This window comes from Oryza glaberrima, chromosome 6, assembly GCF_000147395.1.
Source record: "Oryza glaberrima chromosome 6, OglaRS2, whole genome shotgun sequence".
NCBI classification, from domain to species: domain Eukaryota; kingdom Viridiplantae; phylum Streptophyta; class Magnoliopsida; order Poales; family Poaceae; genus Oryza; species Oryza glaberrima.
In genome coordinates, this window is record NC_068331.1 from 27,854,295 (window position 1) to 27,866,400 (window position 12,106).

The 12,106-nt window shown below is 39.7% G+C and overlaps 2 protein-coding genes across 2 annotated transcripts; both read right to left on the bottom strand.

Annotated features, from left to right (window-relative positions):
- Positions 1–320: 320 nt before the first annotated feature.
- On the bottom strand, positions 321–3,741 carry LOC127776491 (eukaryotic initiation factor 4A-1). The gene is made up of 5 exons (XM_052302881.1): positions 3,604–3,741; positions 2,395–2,467; positions 2,179–2,285; positions 1,664–2,094; positions 321–1,251 (listed from the first exon to the last, which is right to left on the bottom strand). The coding sequence occupies exons 2-5, from the start codon at positions 2,463–2,465 to the stop codon at positions 616–618; spliced, it is 1,245 nt and encodes a 414-aa protein (XP_052158841.1). The 5' UTR covers positions 2,466–2,467; positions 3,604–3,741; the 3' UTR covers positions 321–615.
- Positions 3,742–5,292: 1,551 nt separating this feature from the next.
- On the bottom strand, positions 5,293–11,805 carry LOC127777429 (UDP-sugar pyrophosphorylase). Its single transcript, XM_052304021.1, has 17 exons — positions 11,367–11,805; positions 10,836–10,940; positions 10,445–10,561; positions 10,086–10,226; positions 9,366–9,465; positions 8,944–9,071; positions 8,761–8,832; positions 8,586–8,650; positions 8,376–8,436; positions 8,138–8,255; positions 7,804–7,928; positions 7,499–7,575; positions 6,852–6,957; positions 6,699–6,758; positions 6,210–6,290; positions 5,888–6,127; positions 5,293–5,771 (listed from the first exon to the last, which is right to left on the bottom strand). Exons 1-17 carry the CDS (start codon positions 11,481–11,483, stop codon positions 5,634–5,636), a joined length of 1,851 nt encoding a protein of 616 aa, XP_052159981.1. The 5' UTR covers positions 11,484–11,805; the 3' UTR covers positions 5,293–5,633.
- Positions 11,806–12,106: the final 301 nt, after the last annotated feature.

Consider the following 12,106-nt stretch of genomic DNA (forward strand, 5'->3'; position numbering starts at 1 on the left):
CTATGCTTCCAATAATTTACAATGCTTCAGATTACAGCAAGCGATTGACGGTGTACCATTTGAGTCGAAATATGGACAGAAATCCTGTTTCCAAGAGAACTGGCCAATGTTTTCACTCACCAAAAAGAAGCCAACATCTCAAAAAATTATTACAATCGTCCAGGCAAGTATCCAACCAAACATGCATATCAACAGATAAAACATCACTAGACATCAACGGCATTCCGGTAGGTGACATGTTATCTGGCTTATTGCACCGAGGAGCAAACAGTTTTCACTCGAGATACCAGTGGCAGTAGCAGGACCGGTGGAAGAATACATATGGCAAATAGTCAACCATGACACAAATAAATAACATCATTCGGTCATACATAGTTTTAACAATAGATATAATAAAAGTAAAAGACTCCTCCCTCCTCACCAGCACATAGCACAGCCTAGCAACTACAAAAATTCCCATAACATGGCATAAAAATTTGGAAATTGTCTACGACCACAGTGACTTTTAAAACAGAACCCCCACCTTTTATCACTCCTCCCCCCCAGATAAGACAGTGATACTTCAGACAAAAACAATCCTTATCAGGCCCCTTAACATAACTCTTCTGAACTTGATCACAGAAGGTCAGCGACGTTGGCCGGCAGCTCCTCAATCACCACATTGTAGAACCTCTGGATGTCAAACAGCATCCTCTCATCGTCACGGGTCACAAAGTTAATGGCAACACCTTTCCTACCAAAACGACCACTACGACCAATGCGATGCAGGTAGTTCTCAGGTTGGGTCGGCAGATCATAGTTGATGACAAGGGACACCTGCTGGACATCAATACCACGGGCAAGAAGGTCCGTGGTAATGAGCACACGGGAAGAACCAGATCGGAACTCCCTCATGATGATGTCCCTAGTGTTCTGGTCCATGTCACCATGGGTAGCAGAAACTGTGTGATCCCTGCCCCTCATCTTATCAGTGAGCCAGTCCACCTTGCGGCGGGTGTTCACAAAGATGACACTCTGCGTGATGGCCAGTGTCTCATACAGGTCACAGAGTGTGTCAAGCTTCCATTCTTCCTTCTCCACATTGACATAAAACTGTTTGATACCCTCAAGAGTGAGCTCATCCCTCTTCACAAGGATCCGCACAGGCTTGTTCATGAATTTACGGGTGATCTCAAGGGCCTCAGGGGGCATTGTAGCAGAGAACACACCAACTTGGATCTTTGACGGGAGGAGCTGGAAGATATCATAAATCTGCAAATAACAAAAGGGAAATCAATATTACTATAGATATGAAGCACGTAATAGAAGGAATAACAGAAACATGTCAAACAGATTTTCAGAATAGTCCAATAACATAACATAAAGAGATGAAACGTATACAGCTGGCTTAACTACTTTCAATTTCCTGCTGCTTAGTATTCTAAGAGAATTAGTTACTTAAATAACACAAAAAGGATAGCTAAGTTGAGATCAAATTGAGATCTTTGGTGACACATCAACCTTAGTAGACTTTGTATAACATCAATGAAACATGCTCCCAGGAAATCTAACTCTAATCATATTAAGAATTGTACAATCATTAATGAATCATGCTCTCAGAAAGTCTAAATAGTGTTAAACCGCAAACCAAATGCAAAATACAAACAACTAAGATAATGCTAACCTGATCCTTGAAACCACGAGAAAGCATTTCATCAGCTTCATCAAGGACAAACATCTTGATGTAATCAGGACGGAGGGACTGCCTACGCAGCATGTCAAACACACGACCAGGTGTTCCAACAACAACATGCACTCCACTTGCAAGAATCCTTTGGTCCTCACGAACAGAAGTACCTCCAACACAAGCATGAACCTTCACACCCAGATAGTCACCAAGTGCGCGCATGACTTTCTCAATTTGCTGTGCAAGCTCACGAGTAGGAGCAAGGACCAAGGCCTGGCACTCAACCACAGCATAGTCAAGTTGCTGCAAAATTCCAGAACAGAAGGTGGCAGTCTTTCCTGTTCCTGACTGAGCTTGCTGAATCACATCAAGACCCTTGCAGAAAGGGACAATACCCCTTTGCTGAATGGCTGAAGGCTTCTCGAAACCTATAAAACAAAAAAAAAGGTCTGATGAATAACAGTTCAAATGGCAAACACACAAAAAAAAAGCACGAAAGATTATAAACCTACCATAGGCATAGATGCCTCTGAGAAGGTTCTCTTGGAGACCCATGTCATCAAAACTCTCATGAACTTCATCATAAGATGTGAAGAACTCCTCGGTTTCACCTTGGTTCCTGCATTAAAAGACTACCCAGTAAGCGGTAGATCCTGTACAGGAAATAGACAGACATTGCCGTACACAATGATGGCTGAGATAAAACGTATCAGTATAAGATTCCTTACAGAAGCTCCTGCATTTTAGAATCATAGTGCTTAGCATCAAACTGGGATCCCTCTGGTGCCATTCCCGCCATGACTGTGGTAATAAGATAATATGTTAGCCAAAAGAACAGAAAGTAGGACAGGAGAACATGCGTGATGGAGATATCTGCTAGTTCCAGTTAGCAACAAGATAAGCGCATAACAGAAAAGTAAATTAACTAGGCACATGAACTGGGAAAACAAAGCAATATATGAAGAAGATACATCACAAACGGTATGGGTGATGTTTCACAGAGCTACATATTACACATTTGTTCTACATATTAAATAACATCACTTGCTTGAAAAATACATTACAGCTGAACATCGACTATAACCATGCACATTCTAAAGACTTAGATTATGCCACTACATGAAACTAGGAGCATAACATCAGTTCCCTAGCCATACAACCGACTATATTAACAATAATTACTATTTGACACTTAACGTAAAAACAGAAGCAAGAGGTTATCCGCAGGCAACAACACATTCAATTAAAGCATTCAATCCCATGCTTTTAGATTGCTACCTAGAACAAATACGTCTACTCAAGCATTCATTGCAAGTAGCATAACATCATTAATAAGCTGGACATGGCGTCCTAAGATTCTGCCACGTAACAAATGTATAATCGCAGCAAGGTGACAATATACAATACACCTCACACTAACCCTTATAGCTTCAACACCAAAAACCGGCACGAGCCACAGCACCAATAGATAGAACTCGACTCTGCGAGCTTGCTACCTTCACAATAATATTTTAATAAACATAAACAGTGACAAAAAAAAACATCTAGGATAGCATCACTAAGCACAGAACTGAGCATGACGAATCCCCCACAATCATCTCAGACAAAAATACAAACACTGAGCATCCTACAAACCCAAGAATCTACCAAACTAAGACCACTACAGCATCAAACATAATAGTAATAGAAAAAAAATCCACCCAACTTTTCCTCCAGGAAACAAAAACCTAAACCTAAACCTAGAGTTCGCCTCCACCGCGCACAAGCTACGGCTAGACCTGTTTATCACTACCACAGATCCAGCCCAAGCGCGAGAGCCAGATCCACGCGACATCTCACGAGCAACCCAAAAAAAAAAAAGCGCACAGATCGGGACGAGCCGGAGCGGAAAAGAGCAACAGAATCATCGGGGGGTGGGGGGGGTGGGGGATCTCGACCTGACGCGCGTGGGGAGACGGTGACGGAGGCCGGAGGCGGGAGAGGTGAATCCGAGATGGGGGTCTCGGATTCGGCGGCGGCGGCGGCGGTGGCGGCGGCGTTGGGGGGGAGCAGGAGAGAGAAACAAGAGGGTTTCGGCGACGGCGGCGAGAGGCGCCTTTTAAGGGAGGGAGAGGACGCGGTAGGGTTTCTCCGACTGTGGGCCTCGATGGGCCGTGGGCCGTCTCAAACAAGGATTCCTCCTAGCCTGCCTCTTGTTATTTTATTTTTCTTTTTTGGGTGTCTCTCCACTCTATATGGTTCTCTATATGAGAATTATATATTGCTATTACTTTTTCTTAAGAGAAAATACAATAGCAGAGTATAAGAGCAGGTATAATAATATAGTGTAGTATATGTTTATAGATAACTATTGTATGAATTGGCTATTAAATCAATTATAGATGATTTGGAGCTAGTAGTTAGCTATACTATTAAACTTACTCTAAGTCAGCTATAAACACGTGGAGGAGATAGGAGAGGAGAGGGAATAAAAGTGGGCTACATATTTATAGCCAGCTAACTCCAAGATGTTATGTGTTTATGAGAGGTGGGACTAGATATTAATGGTGTAGTAGTATCTATTTATATGTAACTATTGTATAAATAGGCTATAAATGATTTGGAGCTAATAGTTGACTATACTATTAAACTTGTTCTAAGCTGTGTTATTTTTAGAGAGTTTGAAACCCTTTCTTCTCAGCATTTAAAATGGAGCAGATTGGAAACCCTTTCTCTTCGGCACGTAAAATGGAGTGGCAGATTGGCACATAATTAGTTAATTATTAGCAACAGTTTTAAAAATGGATTATTTTAAAAGCATTTTTTCTATATAACTTTTTTGAAAAAAATATACCATTTAGTAGTTCCGAAAATTCACATGCGGAAAATGAGGGATAGAAGTTGTGAAAGGGAAGAAAAGAACACACCCTTAAGATGCATTGTTTCCTTTACACCAAAACAAATACTCAAAGAAAAGTCATAGCTAAAATTATTTGTTGAAAAATATACGCTTATTATATGTTTGGTTTATCATGTGGGCAACTATTTTGGTATATATAGAATAGTTTTGCAATTAATATAGGTAAATTTGAGTTGTAATCCAACTGGTAAGGGCATATTTTTGTTTGTGCTTCTGCCACATTTTCAATTCCACTATTCCATAGCTGTGTAAATACAAATTCTTGAATAAAAAAGTTGTAGCTGTACAGCTTTCTTCGTGTTTGCTGCTTTTATGTTCCACTCTTTGGGTTTCGGATATTTTACAACAATTTGTGTATGATACGGGAGCAAATCCGAGTTAAAATCCAACTTTTCAACAAGGAGAAATCTGATTCGCTTATAGAAAGCTGTGTTGCAATCTAGATAGTACTACAATTTAATGGTATTATATGAGAGTAAGCATGATTCTATAATTTACAATTTTTGCACTTTTTTAAATGAACAGTTTTAGAACTTTTTGTGTAGACAAGGTGGGTCTAAGATTTGGAGACAAGTTTATTGGTATTATATGAGAGTGAGTATAATTCCAGCTTGCAACTTGTAGCCTTCTCTTTTTCTTGAATAAACAGTTTTAGAACTTTGTGTAGACAGGATGGGTCTAGATTTGGAGATAATATAAAGTCCATAGCTTTATAGAAAAGAAAAGGTTCAGTTTTGTTCTTGTCATCTGACGTCAAGTGACAAGGACATTTCAAGGCATCTTGGTTGCTTCAATACTAAGTGTTCAGTACAAGCATCCTACATAACTTCAGTTATTTTACATTAAAATGACTTGGCTGTAAATAACGGCTACTGTAAAAATTTACACTTAGGATTGATAATTGCTTAATTGGTGAAGCAGTTAGCTCCTTATTTATCACTTGGGAGACCAACGAATAGTATCAGCTTATCACATATATGGCCACCTAATGTGGATTATTTTCAACTGAACATTTTGGTTGCAGATGATGTAAACCAGGGATGATTTGTTCATGCAATGCTTCCCTGGCTAGTAGTTCAACTCTAGCTGTTCAACCTTGTTGAACTTGAACCCGCGGATTCTGATCTCTTCCTTCTCCGAGGTGTCCTTGTGATCGACGTGCTGGATAGTCCAGCCTTTATTCTCTATATGACCTGTAACATTGAACTGAAAACGGGTGTCGTATGAATAATCCATCAGTCAAATATGACTAAATTGTTTGCGTTTTCGGTATTCATGTCATTTACGAGTTGGTAATTCGAATGCGTTTGTATTTTTATTACCTTGGCTTCATCTTTGGCGTTTACGATAAGAGTGCCATCCAAGGAGAGGCCTTGAATGGTGATGTTCTTGCCATTGATGACCAAGGCTGACCTCTGAGAAACTGAAGAGTTGCTATGGACTTTGGCTTTGACATCCTTGAATATAAGACCCCACCTTGGGATCCAGGTTATGCGTGGCCAAACCTCTACCTCTTGGCAATTGAAAGTATCAATTACAGGGTCAGCTACCTGTGCACCAGCCTGGAAAAGGTGTAAGAGAGCTTGCGTTAAGCTGGAGCACAAACAATTTCCTATCCAAAAAGAATATTTCTAAAGTGATCACCTTTCTTAAAATAAGGCTGTTTGCCCTGTAAATTGCCATCTCTCCTGAAGTAGCACTATGGTAAGGATTACCTTTTGGAACCTGCAGAAGGCATATTAGAAGATAGAAGACCACATGCGCAGTACAGTATTAGACTGGAAACGAAAAGGGAAGCTGATGTAAAGCAACTGAACCAAAGCAGTTGGTATAAAACTACAAACTGATGCATAACCTCTTAACGTCATCAAAACACAGATCAGGTATGTAGCTAGTATCTTCAGAAGTATGGATGAAATGTAGTTTTCAATGAATCACAAAGAAGGGCAAGTTGAATCTGACAACAGGCCTATTGATTTATAGGAACAACTTTTAACCTGAATCATAATTCATTGACACCGGCATAAAATTCAGAGCAAGGCCAGTTCTCACGATGCATAACTTCATATGCGAGCATAAATATTTAATGATTATAATATAAATTTTCAGTCTCGAAAGGCAGTGAAATCATACTTTAGCAGCATCTTCAGGATTATTCTTTACAGGAGCATAAGCAAGCCACGCATCCATCACCTAGCATTCAAGGAAAAAAGAAGAGCAAAGTGAGAACAGATAGATTAATTATCGGAAAAATTCTCGCTCAATATGAACTTTGCATTCCCATACCGTAAATCCAACTTTTGCAGAGGGAGGTAGTGTTTTTGGATAGTCCTGCATCATGCACTCAAGACGAGTGGACGATTTAAATGCTGTCTTGGTAGAATCAGTATACCTAAATTGAAAAAATGATAACAGATTGGGGTTAAACATTTGAAAACAAAAGTATTTTAGGAACTTATTCACAAAATCTTGAAGTGCCCTGACTTGTATCTAACAAAATTCAAAACAAGACTTATCTACTCCGTTGACTATACGAAATATTTGCAGGTTTGCTGCAAACTTGTTCTGAAGTTTACTTTGTCAGTGCACTAGCTCAGAGTACCTTAATGGTACTATAGGAATACCTTGTCGCATAGTAACTAAGAACAACTTCCATGATCAATAGTACAAGAATTGGTGATACCACTGGGAAGATAAGATGATTATCAGCACATCGATTGGAACTGACTAGCTGACATTAGTGAGGGGAAATATTTTCACAACAAATGTAGCAGTAGTATGAAGTGAAAATGGAAAAGAAGTGTGCACAAAGAAATCAGAGGCATACAAACAAGAGAGAAGTTTTGCTTCCTTAAAAACCCACTATTGGAATAAAATGGGAGTCAGAAGCAGTGTGCAATAGTTTCACTGGAGTAAGTAGGCAGAAAAATTACTTAGGGTTTACAAATTCCGAAATGGCACCGTGTGTTTTCTGGAGCTCCTCCATATATGGTCCAATCTCCAGTATCAACTGCAGAAGTGTAACGCACAGAGTCAGTAGAACAAAAATCAGTGGTCCCAACAAAACATGCATGGCTAACAGAAGAGTGTTGTTTATTTCTAATCAATATGCACATCGACAAGTAAATAGATTTATCAGAAAATCATATTTGATCAACATCTCATGTTAAGCACCATGTTTTTAAAATGTCTTGAAACTTTCAAGTCGGGGTTTGGATGGTCAGTTGGCAGAAAGTACCTGGTTTATATTTCCAGGGTATGGAGAGTACCCTGTTTCACAATTTGCATCTCCATCAGGATGTCCGGTTGCACGAAGGAGTGGATCAAGCTGATTGTACTCGACATTGATGACCATTGTTCTACCTATGCATAAGAATGGTTCTATATCAATTTTTGACAAATGCAAAACAGCAATATAAGTGGAAAAAGAAAGTGAAAAAAAAAACATTGTTAAATTTGATGTGATTAGATGCCACTATGGATCGATCAATTATATTTTTTCTATTTACAATGTTGATCCCAGAACGATGAATCCACTGCTTAATCCATGAGTAGGTGGTAGTAAAATTTACCATCGACATGAGTAAGTTTTGTTATTCCTCCAATGGCTTCTTTTGCCTTCCGTGGAACTGCAAGAGAATTAACATTATAACCTTTGGTGGCGCTGACACCTAATGCTGATGGTATTGCCTGTAAATACAGTGGGAAGATCTATATCAATTTAACAGATACCATATGTCAACTCATTCCAGCATTTGTCTAAAAAACAAGCTCTCAATTGTAAGACAGTAGGGAAGCAAGAGTACAAACATTGAAGAGCAATCCATTTGTGTCCTGGAAAAAGAGAACCCATTTCCGCCCTGTGCTCTTCCTACAAAAAAGTAGTATAAAACACACAAGATCGACATGCATTGATTTGAACTTAGCATAATTATTTTAGCAATTTAATTCATGTACATTACTTCTAATCTTCTTCAAAGTGGCAAAAAGCGACTAACTACGAATGTTGAATTAATTTACCATTGCTCAAGCAAGCCGCTTGAATAAAGAAGAGCGTGGACATCTCCATGCCCATGTGGCTTTGTCTGTCAAATCACAAAAATGAAATTAAGAAACCTCCAGGAAAAGAAAAGGTAACAATAGGTGACATATATTTAAATCTTAATTATAGAGATCTCGTATCAAAATTAGCAACCTGGATTTTGTACTTGTCATTTGGGTCTAATGCAAGCCTTGCATCATTATCAGCTAAACATGCCACTTTTTCCTGAAAAAATAATAAGCATTAGCATTAAATAGCGAAACTAACTTTTGTGCCTACTGAAGAATATATTTTAACTAAGAAATACATGGAAGAGATAGCAAGATAGAAGACTACCTGCTTAAGAATGTGCACTTGTGATGGTTCCATTCCAAAATAGGAGTTTGACTCCAAAAGTTTGACGGTTAGTGCATTTGTGTCATCAGAAGTCATAATAACAAATGGGATCTTTGTATTGCATTCACCTGCAAGCTCAAGGAACAAAATCAATCAGAACCAAATCAACATCTGAATCGTCTTTGAGTCTTTCCATCCAAAGAACGTCTAAATAGTGGGAAACACATATCGAGCAACCATTCACAACAACCAACAGCAGTTCAAAGGGAAATAACTAAAGGCTAACACAGGCAATACCTACCAGAAATACCACAGCGATATTAGAAAGAAAAATACTTTGATAAGATTAGTTTATCAAAACAAGAAGTATCATCCCTGCTGTTAGTCACGAGTTCATTGCACATATAATGTAGTCCACATACCCTCTACCAATTTGCAGCTCGCCTCTTGCAAAGCTAGAATAGATTCTATGTAATGTTGAAGAAAGCATTTTCCAGTAGTTGTTTCCCTGGGAAGTGCAACCTGCGCAATGATATTACCCATGAATGCTTGATATCAAGGTGAATTTAGCACAACAATATAATGTCCAGAGGGAAATTACATGATCCCATTTCTGGATTTGCTAACAATCATATCAAAATAAATGCCTGATGGACAGTCTAGTTTGTAAGCACACAAGATCAACTTGACTACCTGTACACTTTGACTTGCTAAAACATTTGCTATCCTATCCAATTTCCAAACTCACTGAAATTTGCTGGAACTGTGGAGATGTAATCACTTTCTTCCTTTTTTTCATTAACATCTTAGTTTTCATATACGAATTGTGGTGCATGATGTTGTGATTGGACGATTCAGCAATTAATGTGAATATATCTTAGCAAAATAAGAGGCATGGAGGTGAAATGTTTCAACCAAACAGCACAATCATACTACATCCTCATGACTGCAAAACACTAGTTCTACTACCACAGCATCTACTTTGGAATTGTAATAAATATATGCCCTTTTGTTTGCTAGAACTTGGGTCGGATATAACAACATGTCATAACTGGGAATCTTTAACTGGAGTTACCAGTCAAGAAGCTAGCTATTTTCATGCTTTGTTGCAAGAATGGTATTTCCAACTGGGGTCACATTACCTTAATTCCTTTGTAACCAAGTCTTTCACCAAGCCCACCAGCTACAAGAACAAATGCTGCATGGCGGGCTTCTTTTACCCCAGCTTCTTCAAGCAAAACAAAGTTGTCATCACCAAAGGTCAATACTTCCCCTGAAGGAACCTGTAATTATGGTACCTCTGTGAACACCATGTAGTCATTTCAGATTGTAGAAAAATGCACATGCAAGTGCACACGGATTCAGACTAGAAAAGGGAAGAATTAACATCATTCAGATTTGACAATAGTGAGCTATACACCATATATTAGAAAGATTATGCAGTAGGAGTTATGACACCACGAATCCAATTCATGGAAAAACAGCACACATCAAGACTTACAGAAGGTGAGAAGCCATCATATGGATTTTTTCCTGCCTTTGAATCTGCTAAAAGCTTTCTTGCATTCTGGATGTACGATGCCAGCCCACCAGGATAGCTTGAATTAAGGCAGCAGACCTGAACAATGACAATTTTAGCAGAAATTCAAAATAATAATAACAATTTGGTTATTTAAGCGCCTCTTCAGCTTTCTTGGCCTATAGATGATATCAACAATTGTAAGAGGACATGATGCTTCTTAGAGTAAGCCGACAAAAAAAAAAAGAAGGTTTATAGGTGCCTCATATGAGGCAATCCCAACAAGAAAGCAAGAAGAAAGTATTTTAGCCTTTGTGTTAGTATCAGTAAAATTCTATAAAAAATATTGTTGTTTTGTGAATAAGGGACAAACCTGGTCAAAGAAGTTCCTTTTCTTGTCATCATCAACACCTGGTTCCGGCCAGTGTTCAAACAAATGTGACTGTCCTTCACTCAGCAGCAATTTTGCAAGCTCAACCTACAATCACCACCAGGCAGGAAGCATTATGGAAAACACAACTCAAATATGGTAAGTAAACAATACATTACCCATTCCGAGTAAACAGTTGTAAGCACAAATTTCAGGAATTTTTTTTCCAATACTTTGTACTGTGTTCCCGTAGAACTTACTAGTAGGGTGGGGACTGAATTGATATGAAAATTGCAGGAGTAGAAGCAAAGTAGTTAAGACTACGTTGTCGAACAAAATCCCAACGAAACAGAGGTAGTTATTCGTTCTAGCGTCAAATCATCTGGTACTGGACCTAAACTTACGACTCGTAATCACCCAAAAAAAATCAAATTTGCAGCCGCAAGGTCACGCAACGCGATTCTAGCAGAAAACTGCAATCTATCCATCCGACATCTAACGCAGGACGTCGCAGGTTGCAAGCCAAAAAATCACCTCGTGGGGCGCGAGCAGCGGGAGATTCCGCCGCAGCGGCGGCGCCCAGTCGTCGCCCCCGCCGCCGGAGATCCCCAGCGCCGCCACCGCCGCGGCGCCGTCGCCGTCGGAAGCCATCGCGCGTGCGTGGCGTGGCGTGTGGAGTCAGAAGTGGGGGAGCAACAAAACCGTCTCCCAAATCGCTCACAAAGTCGCGGTTTTTATATTTTTTTTTGCGGAGGAATCGGTGGATAAACTGAATCCCAAATCAATTAGGAGTAGTAACTGCAACTCATCCCGATCGATCCGTGAAGATGATGGTGGTGGTGGGCGCGGCGCGGGGCCCACATCCACCACCTCGGCGACGAGACGAGCATCCGAACAACGGGTGATGCGGTGGCAATGGCATTCCCCGGCTTTCACGTGAGCGCTCGCGGCGGCGGGTGGGCCCGCCCCCACGTCGCCCGGCGCCGTGTCGGTGGTGGCCGCCGCCGATAAGCCCCGTCAAGACTTCAAACTTCCAAAAATTATTCGGTCGGATCAAATGCTTGGGCGCACTAAAATCAATTATAAATTATACAGATTGCATGTAAATTACAAGACGAATCTTTTAAGTCTAATTTCTTCATGATTTGACAATGTGATGCTACGGTAAACATTTACTAATGATGAATTAATTATGCTTAATAAATTCGTCTCGCCGTTTACATACGAAATCTGTAATTTATTTTGTTATTGGTCTACGTTTAATATTTCAAATA

Coding starts and splice junctions, on each gene's coding strand:
- LOC127776491 (XM_052302881.1), bottom strand. CDS start 2,465: ATGGCGGGAATGGCACCAGAGGGATCCCAGTTTGATGCTAAGCACTAT. Junction 2,286..2,394: donor TCTAAAATGCAGGAGCTTCT/GTAAGGAATCTT, acceptor CTTTTAATGCAG/GAACCAAGGTGAAACCGAGG. Junction 2,095..2,178: donor CAGAGGCATCTATGCCTATG/GTAGGTTTATAA, acceptor TTTGTTTTATAG/GTTTCGAGAAGCCTTCAGCC.
- LOC127777429 (XM_052304021.1), bottom strand. CDS start 11,483: ATGGCTTCCGACGGCGACGGCGCCGCGGCGGTGGCGGCGCTGGGGATC. Junction 10,941..11,366: donor CGCTGCTCGCGCCCCACGAG/GTGATTTTTTGG, acceptor TGGTGATTGTAG/GTTGAGCTTGCAAAATTGCT. Junction 8,833..8,943: donor AAGTGCACATTCTTAAGCAG/GTAGTCTTCTAT, acceptor TTATTTTTTCAG/GAAAAAGTGGCATGTTTAGC.